The sequence below is a fragment of the Sphaeramia orbicularis genome, chromosome 19 (genome assembly GCF_902148855.1).
Source record: "Sphaeramia orbicularis chromosome 19, fSphaOr1.1, whole genome shotgun sequence".
Classification (NCBI taxonomy): Eukaryota; Metazoa; Chordata; class Actinopteri; order Kurtiformes; family Apogonidae; genus Sphaeramia; species Sphaeramia orbicularis.
This window is the reverse complement of record NC_043975.1, coordinates 33,510,326-33,530,480: the sequence shown is the minus strand read 5'-3', so window position 1 is coordinate 33,530,480 and position 20,155 is coordinate 33,510,326. Positions and strand designations below refer to the sequence as shown.

The window sequence follows — 20,155 nt, the reverse complement described above, 5'->3', positions numbered from 1 at the left end:
TACTACATTATACTATACTATACTACATTATACTATACTATCTATACTATACTACATTATACTATACTATACTATCTATACTATACTAACTATACTGTACTACATTATACTATACTATACTACATTATACTGTATTATTCTATACTATACTATACTGTACAACATTATACTGTATTATTCTATACTATACTATACTACACTATACTATACTACATGACATTATACTATACTATACTATACTGTACTACATTATACTGTATTATTCTATACTATACTATACTATACTAACTATACTGTACAACATTATACTGTATTATTCTATACTACACTATACTACACTATACTATATTGTACACTTCCATCACATTTTGACATGAACTAAGTCAAACTACTTCCTGATAAAGGCTTGATGGTGAAACATCTTGAAGTATAGTTGTTTTAAATGTCTAACTGGACTATGCCGTTATTATAAAGCTTTTTTACTGTTCTTAAAACAGAGTCCCTTGGAATTCTTTGTTGCTTCCTGGGAATCTACATCTCCAACTCCTTAGAGCACCTCAATCAAGTCCAAGAGGTGTACTTTTTCCAATATTTTTTCTATCTACGTATTGTATTTGTGGTTGTAATGGAAATGACCTCACAGACCTGTAATTTACACAAGTACATCTTCTTGATGGATGAATCCAAATGGGCAAATATTATCTCCTCTATCTTTGTTTAGCACCTCATAGTCAGTCCTGCTGAGTGACAAGTGATTGCACTGAATTACATAACCTCTGGTTCAATAACAAAACACTGACAAATAAGTTCATCGATATTGGTAAATCTTTAGTCATTTAATTAGGATCACTGTCATTCACGGAGCCTTTAAAGGAGTCATTGAGATCAGAAACTAGAAAAATAAAGGACAAAATAAAATGGGTCACGGTCAAAATCTGTCAAATGTGATACGTCGGTTTTTTACTGCAATGAAAGATCTATGTGACCCAGGCACGGATCGATAAAGAAATCCGATGCAAAATGTATTGTATAACACCTCATCAAATAGACATAAATATATCCATAAATTTTGTCAGCGCTTTCAGGGTTGCATTACCATCCAATAGAAAACACTACAAAATTAAGGACTATTATTTTATATTTATATGTTTTGTATATTGCAAAATGTCCATTCATTCATAATATAGAATTTTAACGTAAACTTAATGTGATTCATATTTGTGAGTCAAACTTTTTCTCATGAATTTGTTCATGATAAATACATAAAGTTGTTTGTATCTATTGGATCTTATTAGAATAGAATGCCTTTCTTGTCGTTATACACAAGTAAAACGAAATTAAGAGACAACTCTCTTGTGGTGCGTAGTGCAAAACAGTTCAAAAAGAAAAGTGTAAATATATATACAAACTAGAAAACAAGCATGTCAACCAACCAAAAAGGACGGTAGAGATGTTCTTATTTGTTTCATTTATGTTTGACTGTAAAATATGCATCACATTATGTTTGTTCATATTAACTCAATGTAATCCAAATGAGTTAAAATATCATATGCACTTTAAACACGTGCACCCAAAACATTAGACATATGTTTTTTTGAGTGCACAACTTGACCATGTCACTTTAAACATTCTCATATTTAAGGACGTTATAGAGAAAGAGCTGATGGCTTAAAAAAAAACAAAACAGACAAAAAGAGAAGATAATCAATAAAATATCAATCAATAGGCAGGCAGGAGGGCTGGGGTAGGAAGATTGGATGGCTCAAGCCTTCACAGATAATCGAAGACACTAAGACAAGGGTCCCCACCCCCATCATGCTATGTCTTTCTCTCTGTGGTTGTCACCTCCTCCCTGTGCATCTCCTCTTCCTCCTTTCTGTCTTCTCGTCCCTCTTAGGCTCCCCTTCGGTCCTTTTTTCCCCCCCTCTCTGTTTCTCTCCACTATCTCACCCCGTCTCCATTTCCCTCGCTCTGCCTATCCCTCTCACTCCCACCCCCTCCACCTCTTTTCTCTTTCTCCAGTGCTCCCCCTCCTCTCTCTCTCTCACTCTCTCTCTCTTTCTCGTGTCTACTGCAGCAGAAAAGCCAGCACAGACACCAGCATGTGTGTGTTTGTGCATGTGTGAGCTACTACGGTAAATCCACGAGCGAGCCTCATATGATCATGAGCTGAGGGGTTGATTTAAAGAAAAGAAAGAAAAAAAAGCTCTGCATGCATGTCGAACAGTCTGATCAGAAAATTTATTGCTGATAAGTTACATCACAGCCATGCAAATAAAACCCCTTAAATCGTTAGAGGAACGTCTCTCCTCCTGTCTCCCTTTATTTCCTCTCGTCTCCCTCTTCCTCCCTCTATCTCTCCCTCATCTGTCTCATTGTATTTCCACATCACCATTTCAATTTTTTTTTTTTTTCCTGTCCAAGTCTCTCTCCATCTTTGTCTTTTCCATCCACATATAATTTTCATCTCTCAGGACAGAGGACCAAAAAGGTTCTGCCATGTTGGACTGGATACTTTTAGAGAGAGCTAGGGAAGGAAAAAAGCAAGTGATCTGGGTCAAATCGCTGTTTGACGTATAGCGTTGGCATATTAGACCTACAGAAAGAAACGGGGCTGCGTTCACCCACAAATAGAGCCAGTGCTCTGTGCTGTGCAGGCATTGAAATGAGCACCTACTACCTGCTATGTAGTCTTCACAACCCCGATGTGGCATCACAATTGTCAAAATCTCCAACTACTGCACTGAATATCCTTAGATTTTGTCTGAATTGTGAGATCTTGGCTACTGTAACCAGCAGATGTGGTGCTAAACTGTACATTACATAATGTACAGCGTTGTAGCTGATAGGCAGCAGGTACAGTAGTTTGCATTCAAGGTATAGTAACACTGCAACTGCTGCCTCCTCTTGCTCTAAGTCATGAAGAAAGAGGTATTTCAGAATCTACAGCTAAATCAACACATAGTTTTTTTCTTTACACATACATCTGAAGCATGTTCCTGTCACATGATTGTCATTGCAGCAATAACTGTCACCATTGGAAGAAAAACCCCGCTACACGCTCATGTTTGTGGCACAAGGTGGGGGGTAGAGAGGGGTGGGACAGTGGGAAATCAATCTGATTGGAATGAGAGTGACAGTAAGAGAAGCACTTCCTGCCTGATCCTAAGTCCTGTGAGGCGGATCAGATGGCCAGATCCAAACTATCTGTCTGTCACAGCCTGACATTTTACTCTTCCTTGGGAGGTAAATGATCTAGGTGTATAGACCTATAGATTCTGCTGGAGGAGGTGATGTATGTGAGTCTGAAGGTGCAGGCTATTGTCTTCACCGGTGACAGGAAATACAGAATATATTGCAGACTGTGCATTGCTTCATGTTTTAGGCGGTTTTCTTTTCAAAGACATTCATTGTTTAGTTACTTCTGGAGTGGCATGAATGCCTGGCCACTGCAGGTGTCTGCTGACTGTCTGGTTTTGCATGTTGGATCTACAGTATGCATGCATTCAGAGTATCTGTCAGCCCTCATGCACCCTCATAAGAAATAATTGTACCCAAAAAAGGGACAGACAAGGGTGATCAAACTATATCAAAACAAGAAACAACAAAGCAGCTGTGATCAAGCAGCTGGATTTGTCTTTAACTGGAGGGTCTAAAAAAAAAAAAAAAAAAAAAAGAGAGAGAAAAAAAAAAAGAACCAAAGCCCACTGTTTTTATGTACCAAGGATCAAAAACACAGTCAGGGGTACTTGTTACTCGTACACCTGTATGATCAAATGCCATCAAACGTCTGCTTTTAAGAGGAAAATCATTAACTATTTACATGGGAACAATAAAAGGTATCCCAACACAGGAGCAAGTTACGCGTAAGAGCAACACATCCCGTGCGTAAAAGGCATGAAGGATTCAAATGGGACAGGGGGGCTGGCAAAGAACAACCCAGCAGAGTGTAGCACTACCAAGGGCAAATGTGGGAAAAGACATGGACTTCAATGTTGACGATTTGGCGTCGGATGTGTCTGCTCAGTGCGGCGCTACAATAAATAAGACTAACATGAAATACGGCGCATTGATGTGCATCGTAAACGGACAAATATACTCTAATGAAGGCGTTTGGATGCAGGAGACGCAGTGGATGCTGCGTTTGGAGGCAGATATGTATTAAACCTGCTCAAGTAGCAGAATACGGCGAAAGGAATTATGATAGCAATAAAAATACATTCAGTGGGAATCCAGCTCGCACGTAAAGGACAATATATCAAATAGGAGACATGGTGGTGATATGTTTGACAAAAACCTTGGATGTTATATCAGCGAGTGCCCATCTACAAATAGATATAGCTGCCATACCATTTTCCATTTTCCTGTGCTATCAGCATTAATTATTCAATATCAGTAAGTCTATATCCTGCCATTTAATATAATCTATACTGTCAGGGATGACACACATGCCAACAGAAAGTGGCCTGCAGTTCATTAGGAGGGAGTAGTTTCAATGCAGTAACAGACTCATGTGAATAAAATCATATTAGAAAATAAAGTTTTAAAAAGTTATTATGACTGAGGTTTTGGTCTGAGACATCACCAGGCAGAATATGCAACAGTATAGAAACAAGTTGAGACAGGAGAAACTCACCCGGGCATATTTGGAGGAGTAAGGGTCTTCAAACAGTGCCCATATTTTGGGTTGCCAGGTTTTCCACCAGCCCGCTTTCCTCGCGTCCTCCTGCATGCACAATCTTTTCAAGTCCCCATCCGCACCCCCCAGAGCTGGGTCGTCGTCCGGCGCGTCCGGTTCGGGAGTCTCGAAGCTGTCCAGCGCCTCCTCCGCATCCCTGTGCTGCCGGTAATTCATCCAGCAACACGCCTCCACGTCCGTCTCATCGATGCCCCAGAAGGCCAGCTCCTCTTCGAACAGGGGACCGCACACATCGTTGGGACAGTGTAACTTCCCAGTGCGGTAATAGTTGAGGATGAAGGAAAACACTGACGGGTGTCGGTCGAAGAAGAACTCGTCTAATTTGGGGTCGTAGTCGAAGTTGCTGAACGCGTCCGGCTCGGTAAGCCACGATAAGCGGGTACCGGGCAACGTTTTTAGGGTGCTCCGGTAAGTCTCATGCCGCACCCCCCCGCAGTTTATCACGATTTTCTCGCTTTCCGACGGACAAGTCATGTCTGCGCTGTAACATGCTTTGTTGGACGACTTGTTCCCACCCTTGCGCCCTTTAAAAGAGGATACACACACCGAACTGAGCATAGAGGACCGGGGGGGGAGGGAGAGGATGAGAGAAACCGAAGGGAGGAGGAGGGAGGAGTCTGAGGAGTCTGCGGGGAGAGAAAAGGGCAGAAATTTTAGCAGAAGGGAGAAATAGATGAGGATTATCAACATTGCAATACAAATTAAGAATTGCATGCGAACACCAGCTGTATATGCAATTATTCAGTTGATGATCAGCTAATGGAAGGGCACAAAGTGACCTTGTGCAGGTGCAGTGAGTGACAGTGAGGAAGAGGAGGGGGCTGAGGTGAAAATGCTGGGTTGAAAAGTTGCTTTTTGCACAACATCCTGGAGCACAGACATGTCTTCAACTTATACCAGTGCAATATATGAACAGGTGGCTTGGAGCACATTGATGAGTCAGCAGCTTCTCATTTTAATTGTTGACACATTCAGAGCTGAGATGTGAAATTGCTCATACAGACTCTCAAAAACTGTTATGATTTGTTTCTTTTTCCCTTTTTTTTTCAACTATTATCCTAAACATCACAAGACTACATACACTCTTCCAGCCTACAATCTCTAAATTGATCCAGTTGATGCTCAAGTGTTCAGATACTTTCACTAATTAGGCCACTGTTAAGCATGTAACCCCCCCCCCCCCCCCTCCTCTTCATCCCCACCTGCAACCAACCACCCCTGCTCTTTTTCTTGAGGGTGTATGTATAAATGTGTGAGGAGGGAGGTGAGAGGCAGTGGAGTGATGAGTGTGAGAAAAGAGTGACAAAAAGAGAGGATGTATTAAACTGGGGATCTATCTCCCTGCTTCTTTTCTCCTTCCTCCAAAATGTCTCTCTGACGTAAGGTGGCGCAGCACTGTGTGTGTATGTGTGTGTGTGTGTGTGTGTAGGTGTGTGTGTGTGTGTGTGTGTTAATTGCCTCCCAAGAGTGCAGTGTCCGTACTAATGTTAGATCTCCTCAATCAGTCTATGTGCGTGCTACACACACTGCTGCAGCCCCTCCGATCGCCTGACATTCATGCAATGCACAATTATGTCAATGCTCTCTGCCACTTTCCTCATGCACTGTGTGTGTAAAGACATGTAGAGGGAGAAAAGTGTAAGAGGAGGGTGAGAGAGTGTAAGGGGGTGGAGGGGGGTGGGGGAAGGCCATAAATCTGATTTTTGATAGAAGGATCGAAAAGGACAGAGCAAATCAGGAAAACAATCCATGGCTCAGACAAAAGACCTGAAGATGAGAACAGATGCAAAGAAAAAAAAAAAAAGCTGGTGTTAGAAAATGAAATATGTTTGCAAACATGAACATATAAAGATGACAGAAAGTGAACGCAGCACGGTTGCTACTCAGTAGAGGCAGTTACAGTGAACAGCTAGTATAATATTGTCTCTCCTCTGGTAATGGAAGGGGGTGAAGAGAGAGTGGATGGGGATGGGGAGGAGGAAGAGCAGGGAGAGGATAGGAGAGGAGAGAAGGGGGGGGGGGGGCACTGAAAAGGAGAGTGCGCTATAAAAGTGAATGAATTCTGCTGCAGTAAAAAGCCAGTTATTTGCTCTCTCTCTCTCTCCCTCTCTCTCTCTCTCTCTCTCTCTCTCCTTCTCCCAGTGAGGTCACAGTATTCTCCTGCTGTGTTGCTGTTCACACTCTTCATGTTTTAGAAAGACACACGTTCATAGCAAAAAAAAAAAAAAAAAAAAAAGAGAGAGAGAGAGAAAAAGAGGGGAAAAATACCTATACATGCACCAAAGCTGTGTTGTTAACCTTTTTCTCTATTCAAAGAAATGCACCACTTGCCTCCTCCTCTGCCCCCTCCTCTCCTGTCAGCTCTCCCTGGCCCTCCCCCTCTGTCCTACTACACTCTCTCTCCCTCACTTTCTCTTCCTCGCTCGCTCTCATATTCCGCATAAAGGAATCACATTTCATTGAAGGAGGAGAATCAAGCCTTCACTCCTTCCTCCTCTTCCTCCTCTCACAACACTGTCTTATTCCTCTCCAGTGACCCCCTTCTTTCTTTCTCATTCTTCTATCTTTCTATCTGTCCCCTCTTTTTCCCCTCTCACTGCATTTTACTGTAATGCTCTCTTTTCTTCCCATTTCTCCATCTTTTTTCCCTTTCTACTTCACTCATCCTCCCATCCCGTTCTTCTTCTCCAAAAGTAAGCTTGTTTCACTTTGGCTCAACTCTCTGTCCTCCTCTTCTCCTCAGACTTCTTTCTTTATGTCATGTAGGGCACTGCGGTCTCTCTGTTTTGTGTTTTCTGTTGTTTTGATCACTTCATTGCACTTTTTTTTATCTGGAGAAACAACTTTTTGTTCATGGAAAAGTTTACTGTCACAGTCCTAAGGTCTTATATTGATTAAAATTTATTTTTCAGATTTCATTTTGATTAATTTTTTCTTTTTCTTTTTAAAATTTTTTTGGTGAGGATCCTGGAGAAAAGGCTAACAACATTCAGGTAAGGTCTACGATAAACAAGGATATTGCATGTGAGACAGAGATAAGAAACAACTTACGTGCAAATATTAAAATGCTTAATGTTTTTATTATCATTGTTATAATTATCATTATTTATTTATTTACTTATTTCTCAACTCTTTTTCCTTTACACTCTTTACTGCAGGAGCATCAAATATGCTTGCTTGATGAAAAAAAAGACCCTGCACTCAGGAGTTTCAGAGTTGTACTACGGCTTTCTGCAAAAGTAGTTGAGCTCCCATTTCTGCAGCTAAAATCTTTTTTAAAAGTTAAAGCATGACATTTAAAAATGGGCTAATTTAAGTAAAAGAGTTGTGCATAAAATAAAGTGTCTGGAAGTGAGGTCAATCAGGGAGAGTCAGCGTTGTACTGTGGTGCTTTCCTGCAGGGACTGCTTGTGTTGTGGGATGGATTATGTTTCAGCACCATGGACAGCGGCGCTCTCTGGGACAGAGGCTCCCTCCATCAGCATCCCAAACTTCACAGAGGCTGCATTTTCATTCCACTGTCAAACTTTCACCGCTGAGATGACTTTTTTTTTTTTGTTTGTTTTAACTTCACTTTGTAACTCCATTCTCTGACTTCAGCTGCATAACTGCAGTTGTTGCTTATTGGTGAAGTGCTGAATTTTTAATACACAGACAGCCACAAGTCTGTAACTGTGGTTAAATGCCTTTTGTTCCCCCAGAGTCATGTGTTAGAGGAGTTTATTGATTTTACTTAAGTATCCTCTCATGCTTTGAAATTAATTTGGAGGTTAATTTGGGATAGGGTGCAGCTGAGATCCTCTCATTTCTTCGGTACAACTAACATTTTGAGGTTAATTTTTTTTTACATATTAGGAACAGCTTTAATAAGTAAATTGTTTTTAGTTGGATTTGCTGGACAGTATCTGCAGTTTGAGGGCTGCAGCTTTACAGGGGAGGCAGGCACATTTCTTTAAGCCTCAGCACTTTGATCACTGACAGCAGTGCAGTTGCTTAAAAAAAGCGCCAGAGAGCATGAGCGGTATGGAGGGGGGACTGAAGCTAAAGAAGGTGAGCATCGGGTGTAAAATGGAAGAAGAAACTCGAGACAAAAGCATAGAGGTGAGAGTGAAAGCCTAGAGGAAGTGTTTTTGAGATTGTAGACATAAGGATGAAGATAAAAACTGAGCAAGAAGCTTGAGTGGGGGGGGCAGAGGAGCAGAGAGGAGGACTGATCCCCCCCCACACACACACCTCACTTTCTCTCTCCTGCAGCATTTCCTGCCTTGGCCACCATGTCCTGCGCCACTCTGCTACTACTACCTCACCACTGCACACAAACACACATGAGACAAGAGAGGAGAGAGGGAGGGAGACGCATTGACACACACACTCACCTGGCTGCAACAAAAAGCGTACAATTAAAACACTTTTGGGGGTCAAAACAGGGCTTAGTCATCATGAAGCTAAGTGAGAAAAGATGATTTCTGCCATGGACTGACACAAATAATGGGTTTGAGAGAGAAAACGCTTGTGCAACAAGGCTGCACTGACGCTAATATATATTAGCAGAAACACTGCAGCAAGAGGGGGAGGGAGCACGGGATTATGGGATGCATTGACTGTGAGGTACCAGCAGCAGTAACCGGGGGGAGGGGAGGAGAGTGCACACTGGAGAGAGAGAGAGAGAGAGAGAGAGAGAGAGAGAGAGAAAGACAGAGAGACAGAGAGAGATGGAGAGAGATGGAGAGAAGGCAGGGAAGAATTTGGAGGAGTGCTGACTATGCGGAACAGACCTAGCACTTGGCAGAAAAAGCAAAAACCTTTACCAATCGCAGAGGGGGAGAAGGGATAGATGGAATGGAGAATGAGGGGAGTTGGAGAGAAATGAACATAGAGTAGAGGGGGAAAGGTAGGTAAGGTTAAGGAGGTGCAGAGGAGAGTAGTAGGGAGGGGGGATTAAAAAGATCTTGCAGCACAAAAAGCTGCAGTTCAGGACAGCACCTGAAGGGACAGAAAAAAAGGAGGAATGGGGTTGGAAAAGGTCTGCAAATGAGAGCAAGGGAAGCTGAAGATGCAGAGAAAGAGTGGAAGAAAAACAAGTGTAGGGATGTAGCACAAACATACAGCTGAGCTGAATGGTAAATGTACCACTGGGGAAAAGGGGGCTCTGCAGAGAAGTGTGTAATGTATGTTTGTGTATGTGTGTGTGAGTGTGTGTGAGAGAGAGAGAGAGTACGAATTACGTATGTGTTTCTGGTGCGCAGCCATTTTTTTGCCACCCGCTACCTCATCAAAGGATGTAACCACAAGGCTTCATGCTGTTCCATCCATATCGTTTCCCTCCCTCCCTCTCTCCTCCGTTTTCCTCCTTCCCCTCCTCTCCTCATCCCTCTCCCCCTCATCTCTCTACCTTATCTCCCTTTCCTCCTCTCCTCTTCTATCAGACACACACACTCCCCAGTGTTGTGTTGAGGAGACCCCAACAGGAGAAAGTAAGGCACTGCAGTACGGTGAAAGCACTGCGGTCACCTCCCCTTTTAGTGCAGTGTCACACCACACAGTGTCCTTTCCCCCCTCTGATCGTCATTGCACCTCATGTTGTAACTCTAAAAACCAAAATAAGGTGTATACCTGGGGATATAGCTGAGGGGTAGGTGGTGTATGAGTCAGAAAGGGTTGGAAGAATGAATATGATAGGAACTGCATGAATGGATCTGGGAAAAAAAAGACCAAAAAATGAGTGCATATACAGAGAAAAACAGACAATAAGGCCATAGAATGAGTCAGTAGCTCTGGACAGCAAATGTACTCTGGGATGGGGTGAGGTGGGGGCATTTCTCATCATAATAAAGCTCACCAGTGGCCAATTCCCACAACATGAATTAAATAACCAATCAATTAAGCAAGCAGAAAGGAAATGGCCAATCTACTCAGTGACACCAGCATTGAGATCTCCGGGGGCTATGCCTTCTCTGAACAATCCACGCGTGCTGCAGTACCAACAGCCCCTCGGGGGGGTCTTGATCCTGGTGTATATTGGTCAATCACCTCTTAGATGCTACTTTTCTTTTCTATGATCCCCCTCCAGCTAGCTTTTTTCATGAGACACCAAGAAAAAGACTTATGCTCTCCTGGTTTTCTGCTTTTAGCAGGTTGGTGGATGATTAATACATAAGGCCATTTTCAGGAATAGACTAGCAGAAATGAAGCTTGTAATAGAGCCCTGAAAGCTCAGTCAGTGTCCATGACTAAAATCCTTCTTGCCCACAGGAGAGTAAACGCTGAGATTTATTGGATAGGGTGAGATTTCACTAGATAACATAAGGATGTCTTGTGAGAAGAGTGGCAGTGATAATCAAAATGAGGAGCTGTGATTGGGCTAGGAGAGGTCAGAAAAATCCTGAAACAGCACTCAGTGCTGGAAAAAAAACAGCTAGTGGATAGTGTGTCATGTCAGGAAGGAGCTCTATTTTTGGACAGAGATGAATGAGAGCCAAGCTTGGGACAATTCAACATTAAACTCTGGTTCTTGGAGAATTTACATTACAAGCAAATAGCTTTAACCTCCACACAGACCAGGTTGCTCTTCGGTCATTTAAACCCGTCTGCTCCCAATTAATGATACTGCCCTTCCTGGATGATTAGGTCCATTATGATCCAGCGGTGCAATATCGTTGTACAGAGGCCAGACAGACAAACGGTACAAGGGAAGAGGTATTACTACACAGACGCCTGACCTGTGAACTAGCCACCAATTAGACATAGAGGAGGAGTGAGATTAGACTCACTGGAGGACAGAGAGAAGTTGGGTTGTAGAGTGGAGAAATCAAATGAGAAGATGCAGAGGATGAAAGAGTAGCTTTAGGTGAGGCTCAAGGTCAAAGAGTTGAAGTACAGGGGGGTTTCAAAAGGCTAGGTCAGCTCAAACAGGTAATAAATGAGTTGAAGGACAGTGGAAAGTTCTCAGCGCTGAGGGCGGTACAGAGACGTGAGACAAGACAGAAACCATTACAGCCAAGGAGAGAGGAAGGGTCAGAGGCAAGAACACACAACCCAGGACACGACAGATGCGTAATTCAATCACAGCCTCAAAATAGATTTATTCCCCCCCTACTTAAACAGCAGCGCCCTCTTTTCGAGCCCCATCAGAACTCTACCAATCACATCCACTGACAGTATGCCACTGTCTCCGGTGGGGAGGCTTTTTTTTTTTGTTAAAATCGAAGGGGTGTTTTCTGGGTTACCCTAGGTTCTAAAAATAGCACCAGCTGTAGATTTATAATGCAGGATTGAGATGGGGGGGGGGGTGAGTAGCAAGAGCAAATGGAGGAAGAGAGGCAGAGTTCCCATTAGGGGAAGAGCACGTTGGAGCCAGTTGGCGGAAAAGCAAGGCATGCGCTGGAAAGTGAAAGAAGAGGCGTTATGAAACTAGAGACTTTCAGTGTAATGCAGGGGAATGCGGATGGAGCAAGTTGACACAGTATAGGTGACGTGGTGGTGATAGGTGGGGGTTTAGAGAAAGAAGACCACGTCTAGACACTGAACAGCCCCCATAGACTTCCTGGATGAGATCTCAGTGATGCTATATGCTTCCTGTTGTTCCACTTCACTGCCCCCCCCCCCTTTCTCCCTATCTCTTCTTCACACCTTCCCCTCCTCTCCCTCATGTGTTAGTGTGTTTGTGTATGTGTGTGTCAGCCCTCTCGTCCTCCTCCTATAGCCTATGGTTGCCTTATCAAACAACCTCCATCTCAGGCCTTGACACTTACCCACTGCTGCCAAGCCACGCAGACACACACACACACACACACACACACACACACACATACATACATGTGGACACAGACGAACACCTACAGGACGTACATGCAAATAAAACAAAAAAGCATGCACACAAATGCACGAAGCAGAACACACATGGAAACAGTTACTCATGCAGACAGACAGGAAATGATGCCGAGAGGAATGCACACACACTCATCCCTCTCAGAGGCATGAAACTGCTCTGATCTAGTGGTGTAGATGGGGAAACACCCACCATTTGTGCAATAAGGATGTTAGGTTTTATAAAAATGAAATTCTGGACGTCATATCAGAGGAGAGTTAGAATATGACTAATAAGAGTGCATTGCATTTTTATTAGAGCAGCTCCACATATTATTAAAATACAATAAAAGATTGCAAATTTGAGCAATTTTTCTTTTTTGGCACATCCACCTGATTTTTTTTTTTTATCAAAACATAAATTCAGTCCAGAGGCTACAGGAAAATGTCACAGTTATTGTGGGAAAAAAACGATACTTGTTGAATGTAGGTTAGACACAGTATCTTTTCTTCTCCTTTTTTTTATTTTTATTTTTTATTTTGGTAGCCAAATAAATGATCGGTTACTATTGTAGACGGATAAACGCAGAAGAAGAAAGCCACCAAAAAAATCATAAATAAATACAGACATATACACAAACACGGTTAATACTCACTTGGTTCAGGTTCGTTTCGAGTGCGCGAGGAAACACGCACATCAAGCTTTAAAGATCAATCAAAATGTAGTTTTCTTTGTTAGATCGCTCTTTTCTTATGAATTCAGAGAGTAATCCAGTTTCTCGCAGGCATTCAGTTGATCTTTTTCCCCCCGATTATAATAAATCAGAATAGGATAGCGCGCGTCTGTTGCTGAAAATCTCGTTTTGACACCGTTATTGCCGAATGTTACTTATAGCTTATGGTCATGCTGATGATGGCAAGGGATGAGTCTTTTCGGATGAAATGAAGCAGAAGTCCCCCTGAAATCTGGCACTTTTTTTTTTCTTTTCTTTTTTTTTTCTTTTTTTCTTTTTTCCTTTGCTATTTCCCTCGATTTCAGAGCCCCCTTCTCCCACCTCTTTGTTATTGCCAAAAATAATTGCCAGCCTTTGTTACAGTGTCTCTACGCTTCCAGGCGCAGGGTGTAGCTACCATTCACGCTCTTCCTCCTGTCTCCCCTCTTTTTTTTTCCAAAATGTTTCAATGGAGATGCAGCCTGTAGACACCTCTCTCTTTGCCTTTCCCTCTCTCAGCCTCTCTCTGTTCCTTTGGAGGAGCGTCACCTTCTGCACTATTTTTTTCCTCAGACGATACATGTGGGCGGATTAGAGAACAAGACAGAGGGGTGGGAGGACCCCGGTGAATACAGAGGCTAATTTCTCATATGGCTGCTGAACTTCATAAATACACATGCCATAAAATACACGCAGATGCTTGGACGCATGTGCTGATTTATTGTCATGTGTTTAATTGCATCTCTTTTTCTCTTTATTTTTTTTCCTCATCCCCCCTCCCTCCTTCCCTCCTTCCTTCCTTCCCTCCCTCCATCCTTCTTCTCCCTCTCTCCCCTTCTCTCTCTCTCTCTCTGTCTCTCTCTGTCTCTCTCTCTCTCTTCCCCACTTAGCCTACATAGCCCACACATGCTCACTGTGCTGGACGGACGCACACCATTTTGTCTACAGGTTCCCAGTCCCCTCTCTCTCTCTCTCTCTCTCTCTCTCTCTCTCTCTCTCTCTCTCTCTCTCTCTCTCTCTCTCTCTCTCTCTCTCTCTCTCTCTCTCTCTCTGCCTTGGCTGACATCAGCAGTCATGTGGTATAGCAGAGGAGCAGGTGGGTTAGAAGACACAATCTGCACGAATACGACCCATGATGATAATGATAAACACCAGTTTGATGGAACCGCCTCAGAGACTTCTAGAAAAGATGCAAAAATCATTAAAATCAATTGGCTTTAGGTATTAAGGCACAGCCCTGTCAATAGAAACAAGAATAGGGCTGCAACAAGTCATAGATTAGTTGAAAAAAATATTCTTGTATGATGAAGTATGTGCTTCTTTGTTTTCTACCAAAATATTTGATAGAAAGATCAATTTTCCTAAGAGAAATCTAACAAATGACCCTTCAGATAACACTTGCCCCCTTCCTCTAACCCAGTGGTTTTCAGTCTTTTTCTGTCGGGCCCTCCTTTTGAGCACGAAAAATCTCCAAGCCCCCCTCAACCCCAGCAACATTGTACCTGTAGTGCAATTATAACTTTTATTGAAAGAAACATCAATATCGTTAGAATACTTTTTGCTTTTCCTTGAATAATTTGTTGTGCAAATTTAAAATAACTTCGATTTTTGATTGAACAATATAAATGACCTCAACAAAACTGCTCCCTGAGACATTATTTTTCCAATTAAAAATAGGAAATGTGTAATTATCTTACAACTATGACAATATGGTAAATTTTTTGTAGAACAACAAACAAATTTTGGTAACAAAGATGAACATTTTAACAATATCAGTGGCTGCAATGAGCCTGTTTCCGTTGCACATCTCAGAACATTAAAGTGCAATCTGTACAAACTGTGCAAAACCAGAAACATTGCACATTTTTTTCCAGTCCAGTCCTTGTCCATTCTCAAATCTAAACTCTTGGTCTAGTCTAGTGACAGATCACTCTGGCAGTAGATTTGTTTGTTGTACATCCCTAAAATGAGTGCAGGGTGCTCCAGCGCTAAAACATTAGTTCCACCTGATACATGTTCTAACCTGAAGAAAAAAAACAAAACACCCAGGAATGATCCCATGACCCCCCTGGAAAGCCTTTGCACCCCCCCCGGGGGGGCCTGCCCCACAGTTTGAAAAACACTGCTCTAACTCAGGGGTGTCAAACTCATTTTAGTTCAGGGGCCAAATTCAACTAAATTTGATCTAACGTGGGCTGAACCAGTAAAATAATAACATAATAATAATATATAAATAATGTCAACTCCAAAAAGTACATTTACATTATGAAAAGGTTTACATCTAGAAACTATCCTTTCAAAAGATGTGAATAACATGAACAAACTGAAAAAAATAAGTGTAATTTTAACAATATTCTGCCTCAGTTTATCATTTACACATGTACATTACAACTTACAGATCACAGTGGATCTACAAATACTTCAAACATTCAGTAACAGGTGGAATCTTGTTCAGATTGTACTTACGTCTTTTAAGACATTTCAGATTGTTCATATTTGTTCAGGTTATTCACATTTCTTGCGAAATTATACTTTGTTTTAGTGTAAATACATGAAAATATTTACATTTACAAAGAGAAAAATTTGGAGTTGTCATTATTTCTATGTTATTATGGTAGTATTTTACTGGTCTGACCCACAGGAGATGGAATTGGTCTGAATGTGGAACCTGAAGGATTGAAATATCTTCAGTGTCATTTTTGCATTTCACAAATTCATCCCAAGGGCCAGACTGGACCCTCTGGCGGGCTGGATTTGGCCCCCGAGCTGCATGTTTGACACCAGTGCTCTAACCTGAAACACTTGAAATATCCTCCAGTAAATAGCCAGCAGATTAATAAATAGAAACAGCTGTGAAAGAATGATAGGTGTGACTGAAATTATGCTTAGATTTAATTATTTGTTGTTGTAATATTAAAGTCATCAAAAAGGACACCTGTTTTTGCTCTGAAGAACATGAGGTTAAGAATCTTTTTCACAAACATGTCAACCTTTATAAAAACAAATGATAGATGTGATTAAAATGATGCCAAAATCCTACTATTCTGATGTTTTATTAATACAGTCATCCCTCTGACTTAGAGTAAGACTACTTACTTCACTTTGAAGAATAGTTAAAAACCTCTTTCACAATATTTGCACATTAATTGATCAAGTTGGAGTAAAAAAAAATGATGGATGTGATTGAAATTATGCTTAAATCTTATTATTTGTTGTTTTAATAGTAAATTCATCAAACATGACCCCTGTTTTCACTCTGAAGAATAGGAACTCAAGAATCTTTTTCACAATATTTACATGTCAGTCTTTACAAAAAGAAATAATACAGAGTCAAATAATGATGGATGTGGTGGAAATTATGCTAAAATCCTGTTATTTTGATATTTTATTAATACAGTCATCCCTCTGACTCAGAGTAAGACTACTTACCTTACTCTGAAGAATAGTTAAGAAGCTCTTTCACAATATTTGCACATTAATCAATCAGTTTTGAGTAAAACAATGATGGATGTGATTGAAATTATACTTAAATCTTATTATTTTTTTGTTTTAATAGTAAATTAATCAAACATGACCCCTATTTTTGCTCTGAAGAATAGGAGCTTAATCTTTTTCACAATATTTACATGTCAATCTTCATCATAAAAAAAGAAGCAACATGGAGTCAAATAATGATGGATGTGATTAAAATTATGCTAAAATCCTATTATTTTGATATTTTATTAATACAGTCATCCTTCTGACTCAGAGTAAGACTACTTACTTTACTCTGAAGAATAGTTAAAAAGCTCTTTCACAATATTTGCACATTAATTGATCTAGTTTTATGTGTTGTTTCTTACTTGCTGTTTTTAATCACCTTTTACATGTTTCTTTTATCTTTTTTTTTTTTTTTTTTATTTCAATGTCCTGTGTGAAGCACCTTGAATTGCCTTGTTGCTGAAATGTGCTATACAAATAAACTTGCCTTGCCTTGCCTTGCCTAGTTGGAGTAAAATAATGATGGATGTGACCCCTGGATGGATGTGACATGACCCCTGTTTTTACTCTGAAGAATAGGAGCTAAAGAGTCTTTTTCACAATATTTACATGTCAATCTTGACAAAAAGAAATAACACAGAGTCAAATAATGATGATGTGATTAAAATGATGCTAAATTCCTACTATACTGGTGTTTTATTAATACAGTCATCCCTCTGACTCAGAGTAAGACTACTTACTTTAATCTGATGAATAGTTAAGAAGCTCTTTCACAATATTTGCACATTAATTAATCAACTTGGAGTAAAATAATGATGCATGTGCTAAAATTGTATTATTTAGATGATTTATTAATATGGTCATCAAACATGGCCCTCTTTTTACTTTGAATCTGATGAAATGACATACAAGGACATACAAGGTCTACATTTCTTCAGCTGAGGTTGAAGCAAAGAAACCACATTTATAACACAACAAAAAATATTGTAACTTGTGAAAGTGAATTTGGTGTAAAATAATCAACAATCAATGTTATTAAAATTATGTTTAAATGTTCTGTTTTATTATTAAACTCATCAAACATAGCCCCTCTTTTTAACCCATAAAGACCCAGTGCTAATTGTGTGGCAGTTCCCAAATGAATATTTCTCTCTATTTAACCTTTCTTAAGTAATTTATCACCATTTATTGTAATAAAATCCTCTGTATTTTGCATGTTTCACTGTATATCATGTATTTTCCTATATTTAATTTAGATGTTCTTGAAAACTCAAAGTAAATTCAATGGTTGTTATATCAAAACAGAGAAAACTGAAGAAAAAGATCACTTTTTCAGCAAAGATATCAATAACTGAATGCTAAAACAAGTGTTTCCATCCCTGTCATTGACCAAACTCTATTGGTTTTACGGGTAACTCAATCTTGTAGAAGATGAAGGTGTTTCCATGGTAACCACAGAGCCTCTGAACATCCAAATGGGTCATATCTGATGACCATGAAAAGATGACAAACTATATTTTACATCAGTTATTTACATGGATTGATAAGATTAGTGGATCAGCAGGTTTTATACTGTTTAGATTAGATGTTTTTGGTCAGTGGTGGATGTTTGGGTCTTTATGGGTTAATAAGAAGACTAAGAAAGTTAGGAGGCTTGTTCACAATTTTTACAGACTTAATAAGCAATCAATTAATTAAAAGAAACTACAGATTAGGATTCTGTTTCGATCGTTAGAATGCCTCTGTTTCACATTAACATTCCGCCGTCACACAAGAAAATTTATCCCCCATTATAACCTTTCCAATATATGTTATTTTCATGTAAAATAATGATAAATGTGATTAGAATTATGTTAAAATGTTATTTTGTACTGAGATGTTTTATTAATACGGTTGTCAAGCATGGCCCCTCTTTTCACTTTGAAGACTAGGAGATTAAGAAACTTTACCACAGTTTTTATAGACTTAATAATTAATCGAGTAATAACAAGAAACAACATGTTAGGATTCTTTTTCAGATGCTTCTCTTTTATATATTGCCCAACTGCTTGTACATAAAGATCCCAAATCATTTCCACAGCTCAGGTTAAACACCCACATTTAAAACGCAAAAAAAAAAAAAAAGAATATTATGATATATGTGAAATTAAAGTAAAATAATGATCAATAATTATGTCAAAATCCTGTATCTAGATGTTTTATCAATAAAGTCATCAAACACAGCCCCTTTTTTTACTCTTAAGTGTGGGAGATAAAGAGGTTTTGTCACTCATTTAATGCAAGTCCTTTAATGCAAAAAAAAAAAAAAAAACAACAGATTGGGATTCTTCTTTGGATATCAGAAAGACTTTCTTTCAAGCCCTGAAAACCCTGTTTTTGTTTCATTATATTAGTCCACAGGAGGCCTGAGCCAAATTTCAGCAGAAGCACGATGACCAGCAATTTTGCTGATGCACTTAATCGACAGGAAACTTAGAGTGAGTGCAACATCACCTCATAAAAATTACAACAGGAGTAAAAGGCCAAAAGGCTATTGCTTAGGTGCCTGTAGCATTGCTTCTTCCTTCGACCACAGAACGTTTTCTCTTGAGCAAAGTGAGGACAGAAGGATGAGTAAAGGAGAAGCAGAAAGATGGGGTTGGGGATGCACTTAGAAGGAAAACAATGGACATTATTAACCATTTAACACTGTTAAAGGGATGTTTGTAAATACGCACACAGAAGAAATGAAGTTGGTTAATGATTATACATTCACATATTCAGATTTGTGTGTAATTCCCCAGTTTCCTTCAGGATTCATTGCATAACACTGAACTACTGCACCATTATCCTGAAGACCTTATAACTCACAAACCCTTTAATTTCCCTTGGAAATCCAGTTTTACAATAATTATGGCATTAAAAAGCTTTCAGTTGTGTTAGCTGAACCTCACCCTTTTTATTCAAAGTCACACTGGACAGAAGGCACATTAAAATTTAAATACCGAGATATTTTATGCAGTGTAAAGATATTTTTTTTATGTATAATATGAAAAATTATATAGAATAATAATCACACATCATGGATCTGACCAGTAACTGAAAGGTTTAGGGTTATATTTTACACCCCCAGGACACACTGCACAACTCTATTTGGCACTATTTCCCTCCCCACCCGTTTACAACCCCCTGAAGACCTGCAGCATCATCTAGGACTAGTCAAATACAAGATTTATGCATGGGTTGTTCTCAAGAATTCTGAGATAATTTAGGTTGTTGTAAAACAGCAAAACAGGCGCCCTAACAGCACACATCTGCACTATTATTTTACCCATTCAGAGCATTCATAGTTAAACACATTAAAGGAAAATAAAGCACAATCTCCTCTCTAGGTATTAGAGAAGTATTAAATTAATGTACAGCTGCATAAGAGTAAACACATGTGCATTAAGTTTAATAACAACCCCAATCATCTTTC

At 40.0% G+C, this 20,155-nt stretch overlaps 1 protein-coding gene across 14 annotated transcripts in view; it reads right to left on the bottom strand.

Annotated features, from left to right (window-relative positions):
- The window catches only part of LOC115439258 (potassium voltage-gated channel subfamily C member 1-like), a 61,602-nt gene extending 47,823 nt beyond the window's left edge, over positions 1–13,779 (bottom strand). For 9 of the 14 annotated variants that reach the window (XM_030163072.1, XM_030163067.1, XM_030163074.1 and 6 more), the window contains exons 1-2: positions 13,162–13,778; positions 4,637–5,325 (exon numbers count right to left, since the gene is read on the bottom strand). In XM_030163072.1, the coding sequence (XP_030018932.1) occupies positions 4,637–5,257 (621 nt within the window). In that variant the 5' untranslated portion in view covers positions 5,258–5,325; positions 13,162–13,778. Of the gene's footprint in view, positions 1–4,636; positions 5,326–13,161 lie in introns of all 14 variants that reach the window. The other 5 variants (XM_030163064.1, XM_030163065.1, XM_030163062.1 and 2 more) reach the window with 2 other exon arrangements.
- Between the last annotated feature and the right edge of the window lie 6,376 nt (positions 13,780–20,155).